The sequence below is a fragment of the Nothoprocta perdicaria genome, unplaced genomic scaffold (assembly GCF_003342845.1).
Source record: "Nothoprocta perdicaria isolate Ctin4 unplaced genomic scaffold, notPer1 scaffold_125, whole genome shotgun sequence".
Taxonomy (NCBI): Eukaryota; Metazoa; Chordata; class Aves; order Tinamiformes; family Tinamidae; genus Nothoprocta; species Nothoprocta perdicaria.
This window is the reverse complement of record NW_020454372.1, coordinates 406,197-420,775: the sequence shown is the minus strand read 5'-3', so window position 1 is coordinate 420,775 and position 14,579 is coordinate 406,197. Positions and strand designations below refer to the sequence as shown.

The 14,579-nt window shown below is 44.1% G+C and overlaps 1 protein-coding gene across 1 annotated transcript in view; it reads right to left on the bottom strand.

Moving 5' to 3' along the window:
* Positions 1 to 8,105: 8,105 nt before the first annotated feature.
* The window catches only part of ASZ1 (ankyrin repeat, SAM and basic leucine zipper domain containing 1), a 31,307-nt gene continuing 24,833 nt past the window's right edge, over positions 8,106 to 14,579 (bottom strand). The window contains exons 11-13 of the mRNA XM_026033215.1: positions 10,747 to 10,852; positions 10,187 to 10,300; positions 8,106 to 8,393 (exon numbers count right to left, since the gene is read on the bottom strand). Coding sequence (XP_025889000.1) covers positions 8,241 to 8,393; positions 10,187 to 10,300; positions 10,747 to 10,852 — 373 coding nt within the window. The 3' untranslated portion in view covers positions 8,106 to 8,240. The remainder of the gene's footprint in view (positions 8,394 to 10,186; positions 10,301 to 10,746; positions 10,853 to 14,579) is intronic.

Genomic DNA, 14,579 nt, shown 5'->3' with positions numbered 1-14,579 from the left:
GCGCTCCCGGCAAAGCGCAGCGCGCAGGGGCTGGGTGGGTTGCTCACAGACTGGGTGGGTTCTGCTTTTTTTTTTTTTTTTTTCCTCCTCTCTCTGAAACTCTGATGGATGAAATGATGTCAAGAGACACTGGGGGAAGAGGAGGAGGTAACACCTCTGATTAGGCGAGGAATCCCGATGAGCCAGTTGCTCTCCAGTAATCCCGCTCCCAGACGCTTCCTTCGGGCGGCCGCCGCCACCAGCCCCGTGCGCGCAGGGCGCAGCGGAGCCCGCAGCGACGGCGGCTCCCGCTGCTGAAACGCGCCCGCGCTCGGCGCCTCTCCGAGCTGGACCCGGCGCGAGGTCCGCGTTTCGTGCGCGGCCGAGGCGCAGCGCCCTGCGCGGGAGCGGCGCTTTAACCGGGGGGCAGCGGCGCGCGCGGCCACGGCGCGCGCGGCGGGTCCGCGTCTGCCCCGAGCAGCCCCGCGGGGCCCCGCGCAGCCTCCGGGCGAACCCGGAGCCGCCCCGAGGCGCGGGGCGAGCGCGGAGCCGCCCTGCGCGGCCGCGGGGCCTCCGCGGCGGGGCGGGGAGCCGCGACCTTCCCGCGGGGTCTCCCTGCTGGGAGGATCCCGCCCCGCGCCTCGTCCCGGCCTTTCCGAGCGGCCTCGTCCTGCCCGTGCTGCGCGGTGCCAATCTCGGCGTCCCGGCGAGCAGCCCCGCTCCTCTTCCCCGGCCCCGACACAAGCAGACCCGCGAGTTCTGCGACTGGTCTGTTGATGGCAGGTATCGCAGTCAATCACAGGATTACAAGTCCCGGCCCCAAGGCATCCTCAACACGGGGCTGCAAGAGTTCAGTAGATACCTGGTTTGCAGCTTGGCTGTAACAAAGACTGTGAACTCGGAAGGCTGCTGAGGAACTTCATGACCGCATAGTTCTTGCTCCTAGCARATGCCTTCAGTTATCAATTCCAGGTGAAAATGCTGGAAAAGAAAGCCACGAAACACCCTGCAAAGTCTCTTGCTCAGGCAGCAAATTACAGCTATTACTGCGTGGAGCGAAGCCGTCAGGCTTCCGGGCTGTCACTCACTCACTGTCACTTCCTAAGAGCACCGACACAGGGCTTCTTCGGCTCAAGCATTTAGTGTTTCAAAAATGAACCGTAAAAGGTATAATTGTATCAACTTGAGGGCTGCTAACACTCATACACGTCTCGATTTCTAATTATTATATTGAAAAGAAGCCCCAGTATCAGGAGAGCTCTTGACTGCTATGACTGTGGGTGAAGGGCTGCAACAGTGTGGCCACATTGCTGGCCCTACCTAACTCTGGYAGGTCTTAAAACCAACAGGTGAGCCTTTGAAGTCTACCCGGTAAAGTATCTCCRTTTTGAAAACAAAAACAAACAAACAAACAAACACACACTCTGTTTTCAGCTAGCAACCAACATATGGAGGCTTTTGAYGTTACAAGAGATGCATCTTGGTTCACTTAAGAGGGGAAAGGGAGAGAAAAGAAATGGCAGGCAGAGGACAGCAAATCCCGGCAACATTTCAGGTCTTTCTGGGCGAAGGCCCAGCCTTCACTGCTGCCCACGTTCTCGGTTCTGTCATGTAGCAAGAAAGTTGTCCCCTTTGCTTTTTCTGGTATCCTTTTACATTAAGAGATTTACATTTACATGGAGAGATACGTTTTCCCCTGTGTTCCTAAGGCAACGCAGACCTAAGGGACATTTCTCCTCCTCCCCTCCACTCGCCACTCGTCTGCATTCCAGCTCCCCGGTGCCATTGAGATCCCTTCTCCGAGCACCGCAGCCTGTGCCAGCCTCGCACGAAGCAGCCTCGCACACCAGCCCTACCCAAACTCCCCTGCCTGGCGGCTGAGAGAACCAGGAATCCCCACCAGGTTGTCCTGGCAGGGACTCCCGGGGATGGTGCAGCCCAAGCTGCCCGCTCACCACAGGGTCACACAGAGCTCAGGCCCGTGTCACCTCCGAGGACCGAGATGMTGACACCTCTGGGCAGCCTGTCCCAGMATCTCATGCTAGAGAARTTTTTTCTTATGTTTAAATGGATTTTCTTCTCCCTCTTCTTCTCCTCTCTCTCTCTTGCCCCACTGGTGCCTCCTTTGCTGCCATGTTGGGGTTGGCATGTTCTCTTCCCCTTCAGTGAGACAATACATGCTACATACTACTGGATGAGAAATCATGTGTGTATGATCTGTGTGTGTATGTGTAGAGATTATGTCACATCCTATACAAATAGGATGGTAGTAACAGACTGGCCAGGAGCACGGAAAGCACGATTTTTTTGAAAATGATCTTTTGCTAAGCYGCTCTCCATCATCTTGGAAAGGTTCTGGAGAAGTTGGGAGTGCCTGAGGACTGGAAGGGAGCCAATGTCACGCCAGTATTCAAAAGGGACAAGAAGGAGGACCCAGGCAACTACAGGCCAGTCAGCCTCACCTCCATCCCTGGAAAAGTGATGGAACAGCTCATCCTGGCTGCTGTCTCCAAGAGCCTAGAGGACAGGAAGGTGCTCAGGAATAGTCAGCATGGATTCACCATAGCCTTCTATGATGGAGTCACTGGCTGGGTAGAAGCAGGGAGAGAGGTGGATGTCGTCTATCTGGATTTTAGAAAGGCTTTTGACTGTCCCTCCCGGCATCCTCCTGAGCAAGTCTGGGATAGAGGAAGTGGACAGTGATGTGGATTGAGAACTGGCTGGATGACAGAGCTCAGAGGGTGGGGAACAGTGGCGCTGAGTCCAATTGGAGGCCTGTGGTTAGCTGTGTCCCCCAGGGGGATCAGTCCTTGGCCCTGTCCCGTTCAATTTATTCATCAACAACCTAGATGACGGGATGAAGTGCTCCCTCAGCAAGTTTGCTGATGATACCAAACTGGGAAGAATAGCTGATACCCCAGAGGGCTGAGYTGCCATCCAGAGGGACCTGGACAGACAGGACAATTGGGTGGTGAGAAACCTCATGAAGTTCAACAAGGGCAAGTGCAGGGTCCTGCACTTGGGGAGGAATAACCCCAGACACCAGTACAGATTAGGGGTGGACCAGCTGGAGAGCAGCCCCACAGAGAGGGACCTGGGCGTCATGGTGGATGACAAGTTGACCATGAGGCAGCAGTGTGCCCTGGTGGCCAAGAAGGCCAATGGGATCCTGGGGTGCATTAAGAAGAGCGTCTCCAGCAGGTCAAGGGAGGTGATCATTCCCCTCTACACAGCTCTGGTAAAGCCACATCTGAAGACTGTGTCCAGGTCTGGGCTCCCCAGGACAAGAGGGAGGTGGATCTGCTGGAGAGAGTCCAGCACAGGGCTACGAGGATGATCAGCGGCCTGGAACATCTGCCCTATGAGSAAAGSCTGAGGGAGCTGGGCCTGTTCAGCCTGAAGCGGGGGACAGACAGTCCCCAGACACTGAGGGGGGACCTGATCAGCGTGTATAAATACCTCAAGGGAGGCAGTGAGGAGGAGGGGGCGGCCTCTTTTCAGTGGTGGCTGAAAGGGCTAGGCTAGAGGAAACAGACACAAGCTGAGGCACCAAAAGTTCCACAGGAACTTAAGGAAAAATTTCATAACAGAGAGGGTGACAGAGCCCTGGMACAGGCTGCCCAGGGAGGTTGTGGAGTCTCCTTCTCTAGAGATCTTCAAACCCCGCTTGGATGCAGCCCTGTGCCACACGCTCTAGGTGACCCTGCCTGTGCAGGGCAGTTGGACCAGATGATCTCTAAAGGCCCCTTCCAACCTTAAGGATTCTATGATTCTATACACATCACAGGAAGCCAATCTTTTTCAATGCAAGTATGAGAATAATGTTGTTAACCTGAATTTCTATATACAGATAAAGACCATTTTCACAGATGTTTACTTGCTGCTCCCCAAAGAGCTTCAACGGAGACAAGGAAGCAGGTGGTTAACACAGGCAGGTTATAGACCACTTCTGGTCTCTCTTTTTGGACACTGCATCAGATTTCACAGAATCACAGAGTGGTTGACATCAGAAGGGACCTCCAGAGATCACCTAGTCCAACCCCCCTGCTTCAGCAGGGGCACCTAGAGCATGTGGCACAGGACAGAATCTAGCTCCAGAGAAAAAGACTCCACAGCCTTCCTGGGCAGCCTGTTTCAGGGCTCTGTCGCCCTGACAGGAAAGAAGTTCTTCCTCACATGAAGATGGAACTTGCTGTGTTTCAACTTGTACCCATTATCCCTCGTCCTATCACTGGACACCATCGAGAAGAGTTTGGCCACATCCTCCCTCYATTATCCCCTCAGGTATGACTTGGAGTCCTCTAAGACACAAGACCCAAACAACATCAGTAATATTACACCAGTAATGYGGAAGCTTTATTACAAAAATATCACCTGTGACTTTTGCAGACTAGCTGGAAATGAGTCAGAGAAGGCRCAGCCCAGCAAACACCTACTTAGACTCAGCAAGAGAAGTTACAGCTTTGGGGAACCTCTTACAGAATGGGGCAAAGAAGGCAGGAGGAAAAAGAATGCATCTGCCTAGCTCAGATTTAACTCTTATCACCCAAAATGAAGCTGGATGAAGTCAGAGAAAGAAATAACCCACATTCCTTTGGTGAAGAATGCAATAAAATGCCTATTCCTTCTTATTTTAAGAATGTACATACRTATGTAGAAGTACTTTCAGTTTGCAACTGAAATGGAACAGGAACAACTGAACATTTCCTCATGACAGGCCAGGTACTGCACAGGATGAATATAAAGAATGGAGCAAACTGCAAAGCACAGGAAGAGAAGCTAAACATGCAATACATCCAAAACATGTCAGATCTAATTTGGATACAGCCATCTAAAATCAAGTGTCTTCGTCTCTTTCAGATTTCTCGGGTCTCACTAAGGTGCTAGATTTCATCCAAGTCTAAAAACGCAGCACAGGTCATTGCAGGATATTCACCTGTAGCAAGGAGTTAGGTATCCAAGGATCCTGCCTGGCCAAGTAGGAACCTAGGAAGTCTCTGCATCCTTGAGCAACTGCCTATCCCTGGGATTGGGCCCTAGGGCCCACTCAAACTCAATCTTACAGCGGTGTCTCCATTTGCACTACTGWGAGAGGGGAATAATCCCTCGCAGGGCTGCAGGGCTTACCTGCTTAACGTATGCAAAGCTCTTTAGCAGTGGCCTCCAATCCCCTCATAGATGTGCAAATGGGTGCACTASCCCAATTCCAGGGTAATGACTTTAATTTGGTGACTTACAGGGGAGGCCTCGGAGCAGAGCCCTTTTCATGTGCAGGCTCCCTTACCARGGGCTGGAGGTGAGGGCAACTAATCTCTGTGCTTCTTGTCCTAGCCCAACCCTGCTGTGATATCCCCTCMAACCAGTGCATGGGAAGAAGGTGCTGGAACAACACAGGACCTTAGAAGGTATTGTTTGGGTCTGAATTTGAAATCTGAAGAGGAAAATACACAATTTCTATGATAGGGCAGATTTAAGTCAACTTTGGTTAACTAGCTCACCCTCTGTCCTACTCACTTGGCACAGCTCTCGACTGATCCATTAATGAAACAGCTCAAAATGGCCATTCCAAGATCCCTGTGCCTCACCCACGGTTTAGGTCACTCCAAACACTAYTCTTGAATGTGTTGGATATTATCCAACATGCGATGGATATTAACAGCATTAAGTCTGCATTTAACTTGAATGCTGTGTACTCATGTAAATGTGTTCCTAACCACAATTATAATCACTTGAAATAGGAGACATGAGCATCAGTCCTCTTTAGTAAGAGGGCAGTCACTTTAAGTAAACTGTGCAGCAAATAAACAGTATTACTTAAAGCTGTTTTTAACAAAAACAAAATACATTTTGTTTTTAATTTGTAAGCCTCTAAAAGAAAACAATCATCCAAAAATTTGTTTCCTTTATTAGATCCAAAACATACTCCTATCAACACCAAACAAAACAACTCGGGTGCAACTGCACAGGTAAAAATCAAGCCATCTGACCTCTACGGTACTACTTTTCTGTCAACTTCATCTCTACCAAATCAGCTCAGTGCAGCATTCATACCTATAACTAGTTTCTGCAAAGAATATTTTATTGTAACTTTACATTCAAAAATCTATATTAACATTTTGAACTTTTATGCATTATTTCTTCTCACAGATATTTTACGCTGATCATTCACACTTTTAAAACCTAGCTAAAACTGACAAAACTACTATCTGGAGCAGATCTCCTTTTCAACTGCAATACCTTCAGGCTTAAAAAGTTCTCTACCCATGGGAAAAAAAGTTATTTTGTAGTTACTGTCTCAGCCAGAGACTGATACAAGAGGCAGCCAGTGGTAAGAAATGCTCTGGTTATTCTAGCTCTGAAATGGAAGCTACTTTTAGTGCTTTGAAGTGGCTTCACTAATGCAAATTCTCACTTAAATGGAGAACTGAGATATAATGGGGCTAAATGACACAGTCTTTTTAAAGGGCAATGTTATGGAAATCTTACCAGCTGACTGAAATAATTCCACTTAGCTAAGATGAAAGTGCATGTAAGAAACGTGCCATGAAACAAAATCCTCTCCCCCTACTACTCCTCTCACACACACACACAAAAAAAAAAAAAAAAAAGAAAAAAGAAAAAAGATACAAAGATGTCAAATTTTATCAGTACTTACAAGCTCTCCCATCAGTGGGTATTTGAGTATATTTTGAACTGTATTTCAAGCTAGTTAGAGGAGGACTGCTGTACATGTGAATAAGGTTCTACATATGCACTACATACATTTATATTTCCATGGATTTTTTTTTCCTCTGTCATGTAGGTCTTGTTAGCTCAGGATGATTTGCAAGATAGTGATGAAACAGGGAACCTGTTTCCAAAGGGTTCCTGTTCCACGCTTTGCTGGTCCAGGTCAGGATGCTGATRCTATGTGCCCTTCTCCACTTCTGCTGGCAGAAGGTGGTGGTAGTGGGAACATCCCATCTCCCCTGCCTCTACATTAGGAATAGAGAGAGGGAGAGGGAGAAAAAAAAAAGAAAAAAAAAAAAGAGAGTTAAAATTGTCTCCTTCCCCTCCTTTCTCTGTGAGGAGTTTCCTGCATTGAAAGAGAAACCTGGGAAGAAAAGAAGTGAAGTTCCTTCTGAAGTACAATAAAAAGGAGACATACTAACACCCAATGTATTTTTCTAAAACAAAAAGCAGAAAACCATGGTGACAACAATAATAAATACTACTCAGAGTAGCACTAAGGTTTTATCTGGTCTTTCTACTCTCTGGAAGGCGCATCGAAGATTAGAGYCTACACACAACACCTCTGAAAATACACAGAGCTAAAGCATGACACTTGTGCTGAATATTTGGGGGGTTTTGCTGCTTCTGTTTTACTTCGTGRTAGAAGAAGGTGCCTTCACAAACACGCAGCATTTCTGCATATTTTAACTGAAGTTAGCAAAACGTAACCATGATTGAGTTACTTACACTGTAGCAGCTACAGAGAAAGAAAGGGAACTGGTAACCAGGCAAAATAAATGTTTCACAATAGAAGTGCAAACATCTTCATAAATGAAGGAATATTAAAGAAAAATTGACCCTACACCAAGCAAAAGGTCAGAGCAAGAAGAAACCAGCTGCTCTGTCTCCTAAATTGCTTGCATTTGTGTAATTTTAAATGTCATTTAATCTATAGTCCTTAAAACTGCTGAAAGCGGGAAGCTTCCCCGCGGAACCAGATCTCTGCCATGATTTGAATGGCACAGTCCAGCAGGGAATTACAGTTCGGGTAACATTAAGATGTAGGTGCAACAAAAGAAGAAAACTACAYCCCAAAACTTTCTTTTGGATTGATACTACAACAGAGCAGATGTTCAATATGAAACCGGGACATACTTTAAAATATTTCTAGAAAAAAGGCATCATCATTTTAAATACAGACATGCAATTAAATCAGAACTACTCACTCATGTTTSCTTTAATATACAACAGCTAACAGTAATAATGAAACCAGTAATCAAGCATTAATTACAGCTCTGTGTACCAAAAAAGCAGCTTTGATGAGATTTTTGACTGTACACCAAAAGAGATTTTGAAAACAAAATCTTAAGATATATTTAAGTAAACAATTTTTATTTTTCACTAATTTATTTCCATAGCAATGTACTTACTGGACATTAATAATACAAAAATGAAATTACAGCCATTTTCACATCAATTCAGCTCATAGCTCCATATATAGCATAGAAGCATAATAAGAGTAGGTGTCCAAAACACATTCATAAGAAAATTTAAAGTTTGGTTTTCTTGATGGCTAACTTAGTTATAACAAAGAAAAAACCCAATCCAAACAATGTCACCACTCCCATTTTTACTAATCTGTTTTCGAAAGTAGGTGCTTCTTCTGGAAATTCCACTCGGCTGGGGTCATTCCTCTGTTCATTCTGAGGCAGAAGTTCATGTGGAAAACATTAAAAAAAGATATTAGTGTGAAAACTTCAGAAGTGTTATGAAATATACAGTCCTAGGAACCTGCCTGTATCCAGTTTGTAGGCTGCCTCTTTCTCCCTGTGTGTCTGAGACYGACTTCCATTGAAACAAATGTGTGCAAACTTTTATCTTATCAGCTGTTTGGTCATTTTGCAAGTAACATGTATTATAAAAACAGGCTGTTTGTTTACAAACAGGATTCCTTTGGAGTACAACACTACTAACAAATGCTCCAAAAATCTAATACCAAAACACYGCAATTTGCAGACACTTTAACCAGAACTTTTGCTATTTAGCCATTAAAACAATGACTTACTAAACCAGGGAGTTAAATATGTAACAGATAAAACTTTCAGAGAGTCCCCTGCAGTTAAAGAGGGGGTGGAAAGTACCTTACAAGCATCTGCGCAAGTATCTGTTGAAGTTGACAGGAGCCTTGTCATGAAGTGCAGCAGGGTTAGGTCCCGCTTCCCTTTCCAAGTTCATAATACTTGGAAAACGATCTCATTTGACAGGTAAAGATTTTAAATATTATGTACTACAGACATCACATGTACTGCAAGCAATGTCTAACATCTGAGCTTAGCAAAAGCTGCCGTAGATTTTAAGGGTGTTTGTACAAATTAACARGCTTAACTTTTTCATTTAAATGATTACTTTTCATAAAAACTATTTGTGTTCTACAATGATCTAGGAGCAGCATCACTTCACCAGCGACATTCACAACACACTGCAGTATTTTAATAGAATGGAAATTGTATTTTCTAAGTGATTACCAGGCTAACAGTTAACAGCCTGGTTTGTCTAAGAGTGGGTGCAGAGCCACTTCACCTTGGAGGGTCTAAAACCTTAAGGAGGGATGAGCGCAGGTCCAAGCGGGGTGCAACTGTTCTCCCCACTCCCCTAATAACTAGGGGACAGATACACACGTGCCAGTCATTTCTGCATATGCAAAGAAAGGAACACAAATGGCTACAATGTTCTTTGCTTGCAACCCCAATCCAACTCTTAAATACATTTGGTGGTTAGTGATTTATTAGGAGAAGGCGGTTATATTGCACTGAATTTACTTAATCTACAGGAAATTGCATTACTAGCATTATGCTCAGTGTCCGAGTTCCACATGGCTTCATTCAGTAACAGATTCCTTTCTGACACTGATGCTCCATTTACTCTATCCCATTCCTTTTACTAGCCTATTACTTAAAATGACCCCATCTGACAAGAGCATGTCACTGTGCAGGTCTGAGGATGACTGATGTGGTGCTAACATGTAGCCTTGACCTCTCCCACCCTCTTCTTTTGTCACCTCTGCACAGTTTGCCGGGATGCCCTCCGTTCAATCCATAAAACCTTAACATCTTCAGCGAGTCAACAACTCCAGAGGAATCCCTAATTAACAAGTATTCCAAATGACACTCGTACCGTAGCAGCCACTCATGAACATAAGGATACTTTCCACGGAACTCCTTCCTACAGCTGAAACAAAAAGCTCGACTGTTCTTTTCCCTGGAGCCAATCCTCACTGCTTTGGAGTATTCTAGATTATTTCTTGTTCTGTTATGGAAAGGTGAGAGATGCAAAGAAAGCTGTAYCCTCCCTGCTGCCTCCAAGCAGCTTGCAATCCCTGGATGCAATTCCAAAGTGCATCTGAAGAGCCTTTGAGGGACTAAAGCAGCAAACATTCCACTGCTGGACATCTCGGAGGGTTTACAACACATGGCAGATTCAACTCCCACACACTCACCTTTTCCAGGAGGTTCTTCAGCATCACAACTTCTTTTCCCAGCTTTTCCACACTGTAAATCAAGTCTTCGCAAACTTCAGCAAAACTTTCAGCTGGTGCCCACTGCAGTACTACCTATTAGGAGACACAGCTAAATGTCAGAATTACTGCAGAGTGTAAGCTAGGATTCTTTAGTTAACGTAGGATAAAAGCCAGTGTCAGGAAAATATTGTAACTTTATTTATGCTGTGTGCATAGTATGATWCAAGCACGACAAAAATCTACTACTTCATATCAGCCTTCATGGGAGTTTTCTGTCACTTCTGTTTAAACTCTAATTCTCTTACAGRCAATAACTCTGAGGAGCAGGTCTATGCATTTTAATTGGTTGGCTTAACTCTCTGGAATACRTTATTTGAAAACATACACTTTAGGGAAATAATACAGAACAATTCTATTAAACTATATATAACAGTTGTTTATGGCTTTGATCACTATTCATTTTTCCTCCCATTTCTACTCACTAGAAAAGCAGTATTCCCCAAACCCTAAATCAGTCTTTGTCTCCGTTGGTTGAATACCTTGTGAGAATTTGTGAGCAAATGCTTATTTATGGTCTGCACAGGAACGGTCAGGTTACCACACTCTTTATTCAACTTCTGAAGAAACTTGAGGAATTCATCTCCACTAGCAAAACAAAACCACGTTCCATTATTTGTAAAAGGTTGTAACACTGTGCAAGCTAAATACCATGTATCCATTCCTAACACTGGCTTGTGAGTGAATGAAACATGCAATAACAGACACATAAAAACTAAAAACACCACCACCATAATCAATTTACCATATGAATCCGTACCACATCCACTGTTAACATCTTTTCTTACAGGGCTTATTTCTTTATTTTTGAAACCTTTAAGTTATCTGAGATGCTTAGTTACTAAGTCACGCTGAAAGCTGAAAAAAGTGCTACCCCCCCCTCAAGCTTTCTGGAAACATTCTGCTGACCTCTGCTTTCATTCTCACTGCCATTAACCCCACATCATCAACACAAACACACCTCTGCCAGCTACATAAGCAAGTCTGGATAACAATACACACACACACACAAACACAAACAGCACTGATTTTTGTGCGTGTGTGACAGAGATCAGCATCTGGCAACACCAGGAAGAATTCACAATCAATTTTGTATCGACACATCACGTATTCCTGATTTGCAACTTATTTTAATGYAAGGTGTGTGGATAAAATAAATATATTTTGCATTTGGGAGTTAAAGACTGAAATTATAAGGTTAGAAACTACTTTTGGTCTCTAGCAATGGAAGAACACAGTCGTGCTGACTTGGCCCTTGGACCTAGCAATACATTCCTCAAAGCCCACAGAATCYGAGCTGATCTGCTTTGAACGAGAAGTACTCCTAAAAGCGTGCGGATGCAATCAGGAAGATAACTCAAAGTTATCTTTGAGTTTGGTTCCACCAAAGAGTAGAGAAAAGAATGTAAAATATAATAGACTAACATCAATACCAAGTTTGAAAGACCTGTGTCATACTAACTTAATTTGATTGTAAATCTCAGCAAGAAATTAAGGTGTCAGTTATAAAGGATGGTTCAGAGCAGAATGTTGCTGACACGGCTGGGCAGAGGGAAGGGGAACAAGAGTGAGCTCTCAAACCCCACAATTCTTGGTAGCTTCTTCACCTCCAGCTCCTGCTAGATACCAGCCAGCAGGTGAAGAGCACACAGCTATGGCTCCCCAGCAAAGCACGCAAGTTAAACTCAGCATCTCCCTAATCACAGGGCTCATGTTTACAGGAGGATCCAAATAAGTGAATTCAGATCCCAACTTTCGTCTTTTCCCTGGAGCAGTCTGCTAGTAAACCTAAATGCAAAGTACTCACACACTACCCAAGGCAAGAAGGTTTAAATGCAATTTTCCACCAAACAGCCGAGTGTCAGACACTCGCACCAGCACGTCAGCGTGGTGCACAACAAACTCAGTGTAGGCCACAGGGAATTTTCATTAAATTCTCACTCTTTTTCCTATAATAACACATGTCCTAAGCAAACATTAAGCTGTCTAATGTCTGGACGCTGCCTCYCTGATCCCCTGCAGCAGCCACACTGGGGAAACAGGCAAGACTGGAAACTCTCCTCTTTGGGAATCTAGGACTTCTACATGAACACTGTCCATTAGGACACTGAACCTACCTGTCCCAATTAGTGGAAGGAAAAGCATGTCAACAAGATTGGGATGCTATTCCCAGGCTGTACTATCCTGAATTAGGATTATGTTACTTTGAAACTGTTTTGCAGGGATCTGATGGCCTACAATTTTTATTTTACATTTGCTAAATCTCAACACAGCTGCTCCCTTTGCTGTAAATTTCAGCTTCAAAAATGCAGATATATGTAAAAATATGAAGTATTTCTTCATTCAACAAATGCATCCTGCAAATATGAATCCCTCCCTACACTGCAAGAGTGGATATGCCAAAGGCAAGTTTCTCAGCATAGCAAGTARTTTTGGCTTATGCTAGCAGGCAAAGCTTCTACCTGTGCTCAGAATGTCTCTCACTTGCAACACTGCAGAATTGCTAAGACTTCAGTGCGCAAAACAAGAACATACAAAACATCAGTAAAGATGTCTATGGTTACACACCAACTTGGTTCTGGTAGTTATGAACATGAGAAAAAAAATGAAAGAGCCTATTTGYTTGGGTTTGAGACCTACTAATTTGTTATTCTGAAGCACACTGCTAKGAAAAAAAATTAAATGAATAATTATATTTAGGGTAAAGAAAAAAAMCACTAAATTAAAGGTAATCATGTTCAGACAAGGCTGAAAGTTTGTCCCACATATTTCCATAGTCAAAGCATGCACACCAAGACTTTCTCTACTTAAAAGGATAACACTTTGGCTTAGATCAGTTATGACRCCTGTGTTTTGTCACAATGAAAATCTATTTTTGTTGAGAATCCTTCCAGAATTCCCAGAATAAAGTATGTCAGGGACACAAAATGGAATAAAACAAAAATATTAATGCTTATTATATTTACTGTATGGGTAGCAGTTCTTAAAAACATTTTCATATTTTTTTATATCCATTGTAGTAATATCATCTTATAGCATTTCCAAAAAATGGTATATTTTTGGAAAGAAATAATGGCTGTCAAAACACCAGTGGCTTAACAGTGTTAGACACTCTGTGAGTTTATAATCAATCAGCTCAACATTTTCTACTATGTTAGTTTTTCTATGACTTAATGACTGATTTTCCTTCTCACAGAATGACTTTGAACAAATGGGAAGTAAAATCTTTACATAACAGCATGTAAACACAACCTATGATTTTAGTCCCAAGGTCAGATTCCTAGAATACATGTCAAGTCATTTTCTAAAAAAACAAACAAATAAAAAGAATCTATGCAGTGCTTGCAATAACCGAGCTGCGGTCATATCTTCATGTATTTCAATCGGTTTCTAGGAACTCTAAGTGATCTAAAATCATCCCAGGAATTCCACATGACCACCGCGTTACTGGGGTATGGTCCTGGATCTGATTATATTTTTTCCTTCCCCCTTTTTTGCCTGCACATACAGTGAACTATTAACTTTTTTTTGGATTTTCCACTCTTCTCTGTGTTCAATTTTTTTGGCTGTTCTGCATAAATGCATATCCTAATGTCGTAACATACAGATCTGGAAAAGAACGTGCACTTCTGTGGTAAGAAGGCATGAACTGGGCAAAGTTCTTTTGACTCACTGAAAGGTCAAAGWCATTTCTTAAGACGCCTTGATGGACCCTGAAACATCCTGCTGCTTGGCCTGCTACCTCTGCTCAGCTGCAAAGCCTATTATATTTTAATAGGAAAGGCTCATGTGCTGCCAAAGTATTTATGCTGCACCCGCATCACAAAGTTCTGTGCCTTTTTGCATGCTGCAACTCTAGCTCCTCAGTCTCACACACAGTGTATTAGTGGGTTGCACCTGGACTCTCTTTGGAAAGTAGAAAGGCGCTTGTTTTCACACAGAAATCTCTTCTCTAACTGAAAGGCAGAATCAAGGTCCATATGGCACACGAATGCCTGTCTCTCCCAGCCCTCCTCAGCCTTGCAAGAGCTTCCCCAAATGTCCTTCCACACCTCCAAGTTTGTGCTGGGCATCACACTGCAAAGATGTGCCTCACCCAGGCTGCAGAGCTGCTCTCCCCATGCACCCATGGGGATGGATGCAGACACAGGCATGATGGCAGCACCAGCACTGGAACTCAACCACAGCCTCAATTTAACAAGGAACAGCAGTAAGAGCCTAGCCTGACAGCATCCAAATAAGGTATTTAGCCCCTGTGAAGAAGAAACCTGAGCAGTAACACAGCTGCCAGCTCACTAGTCAGGTGGGAGATGCA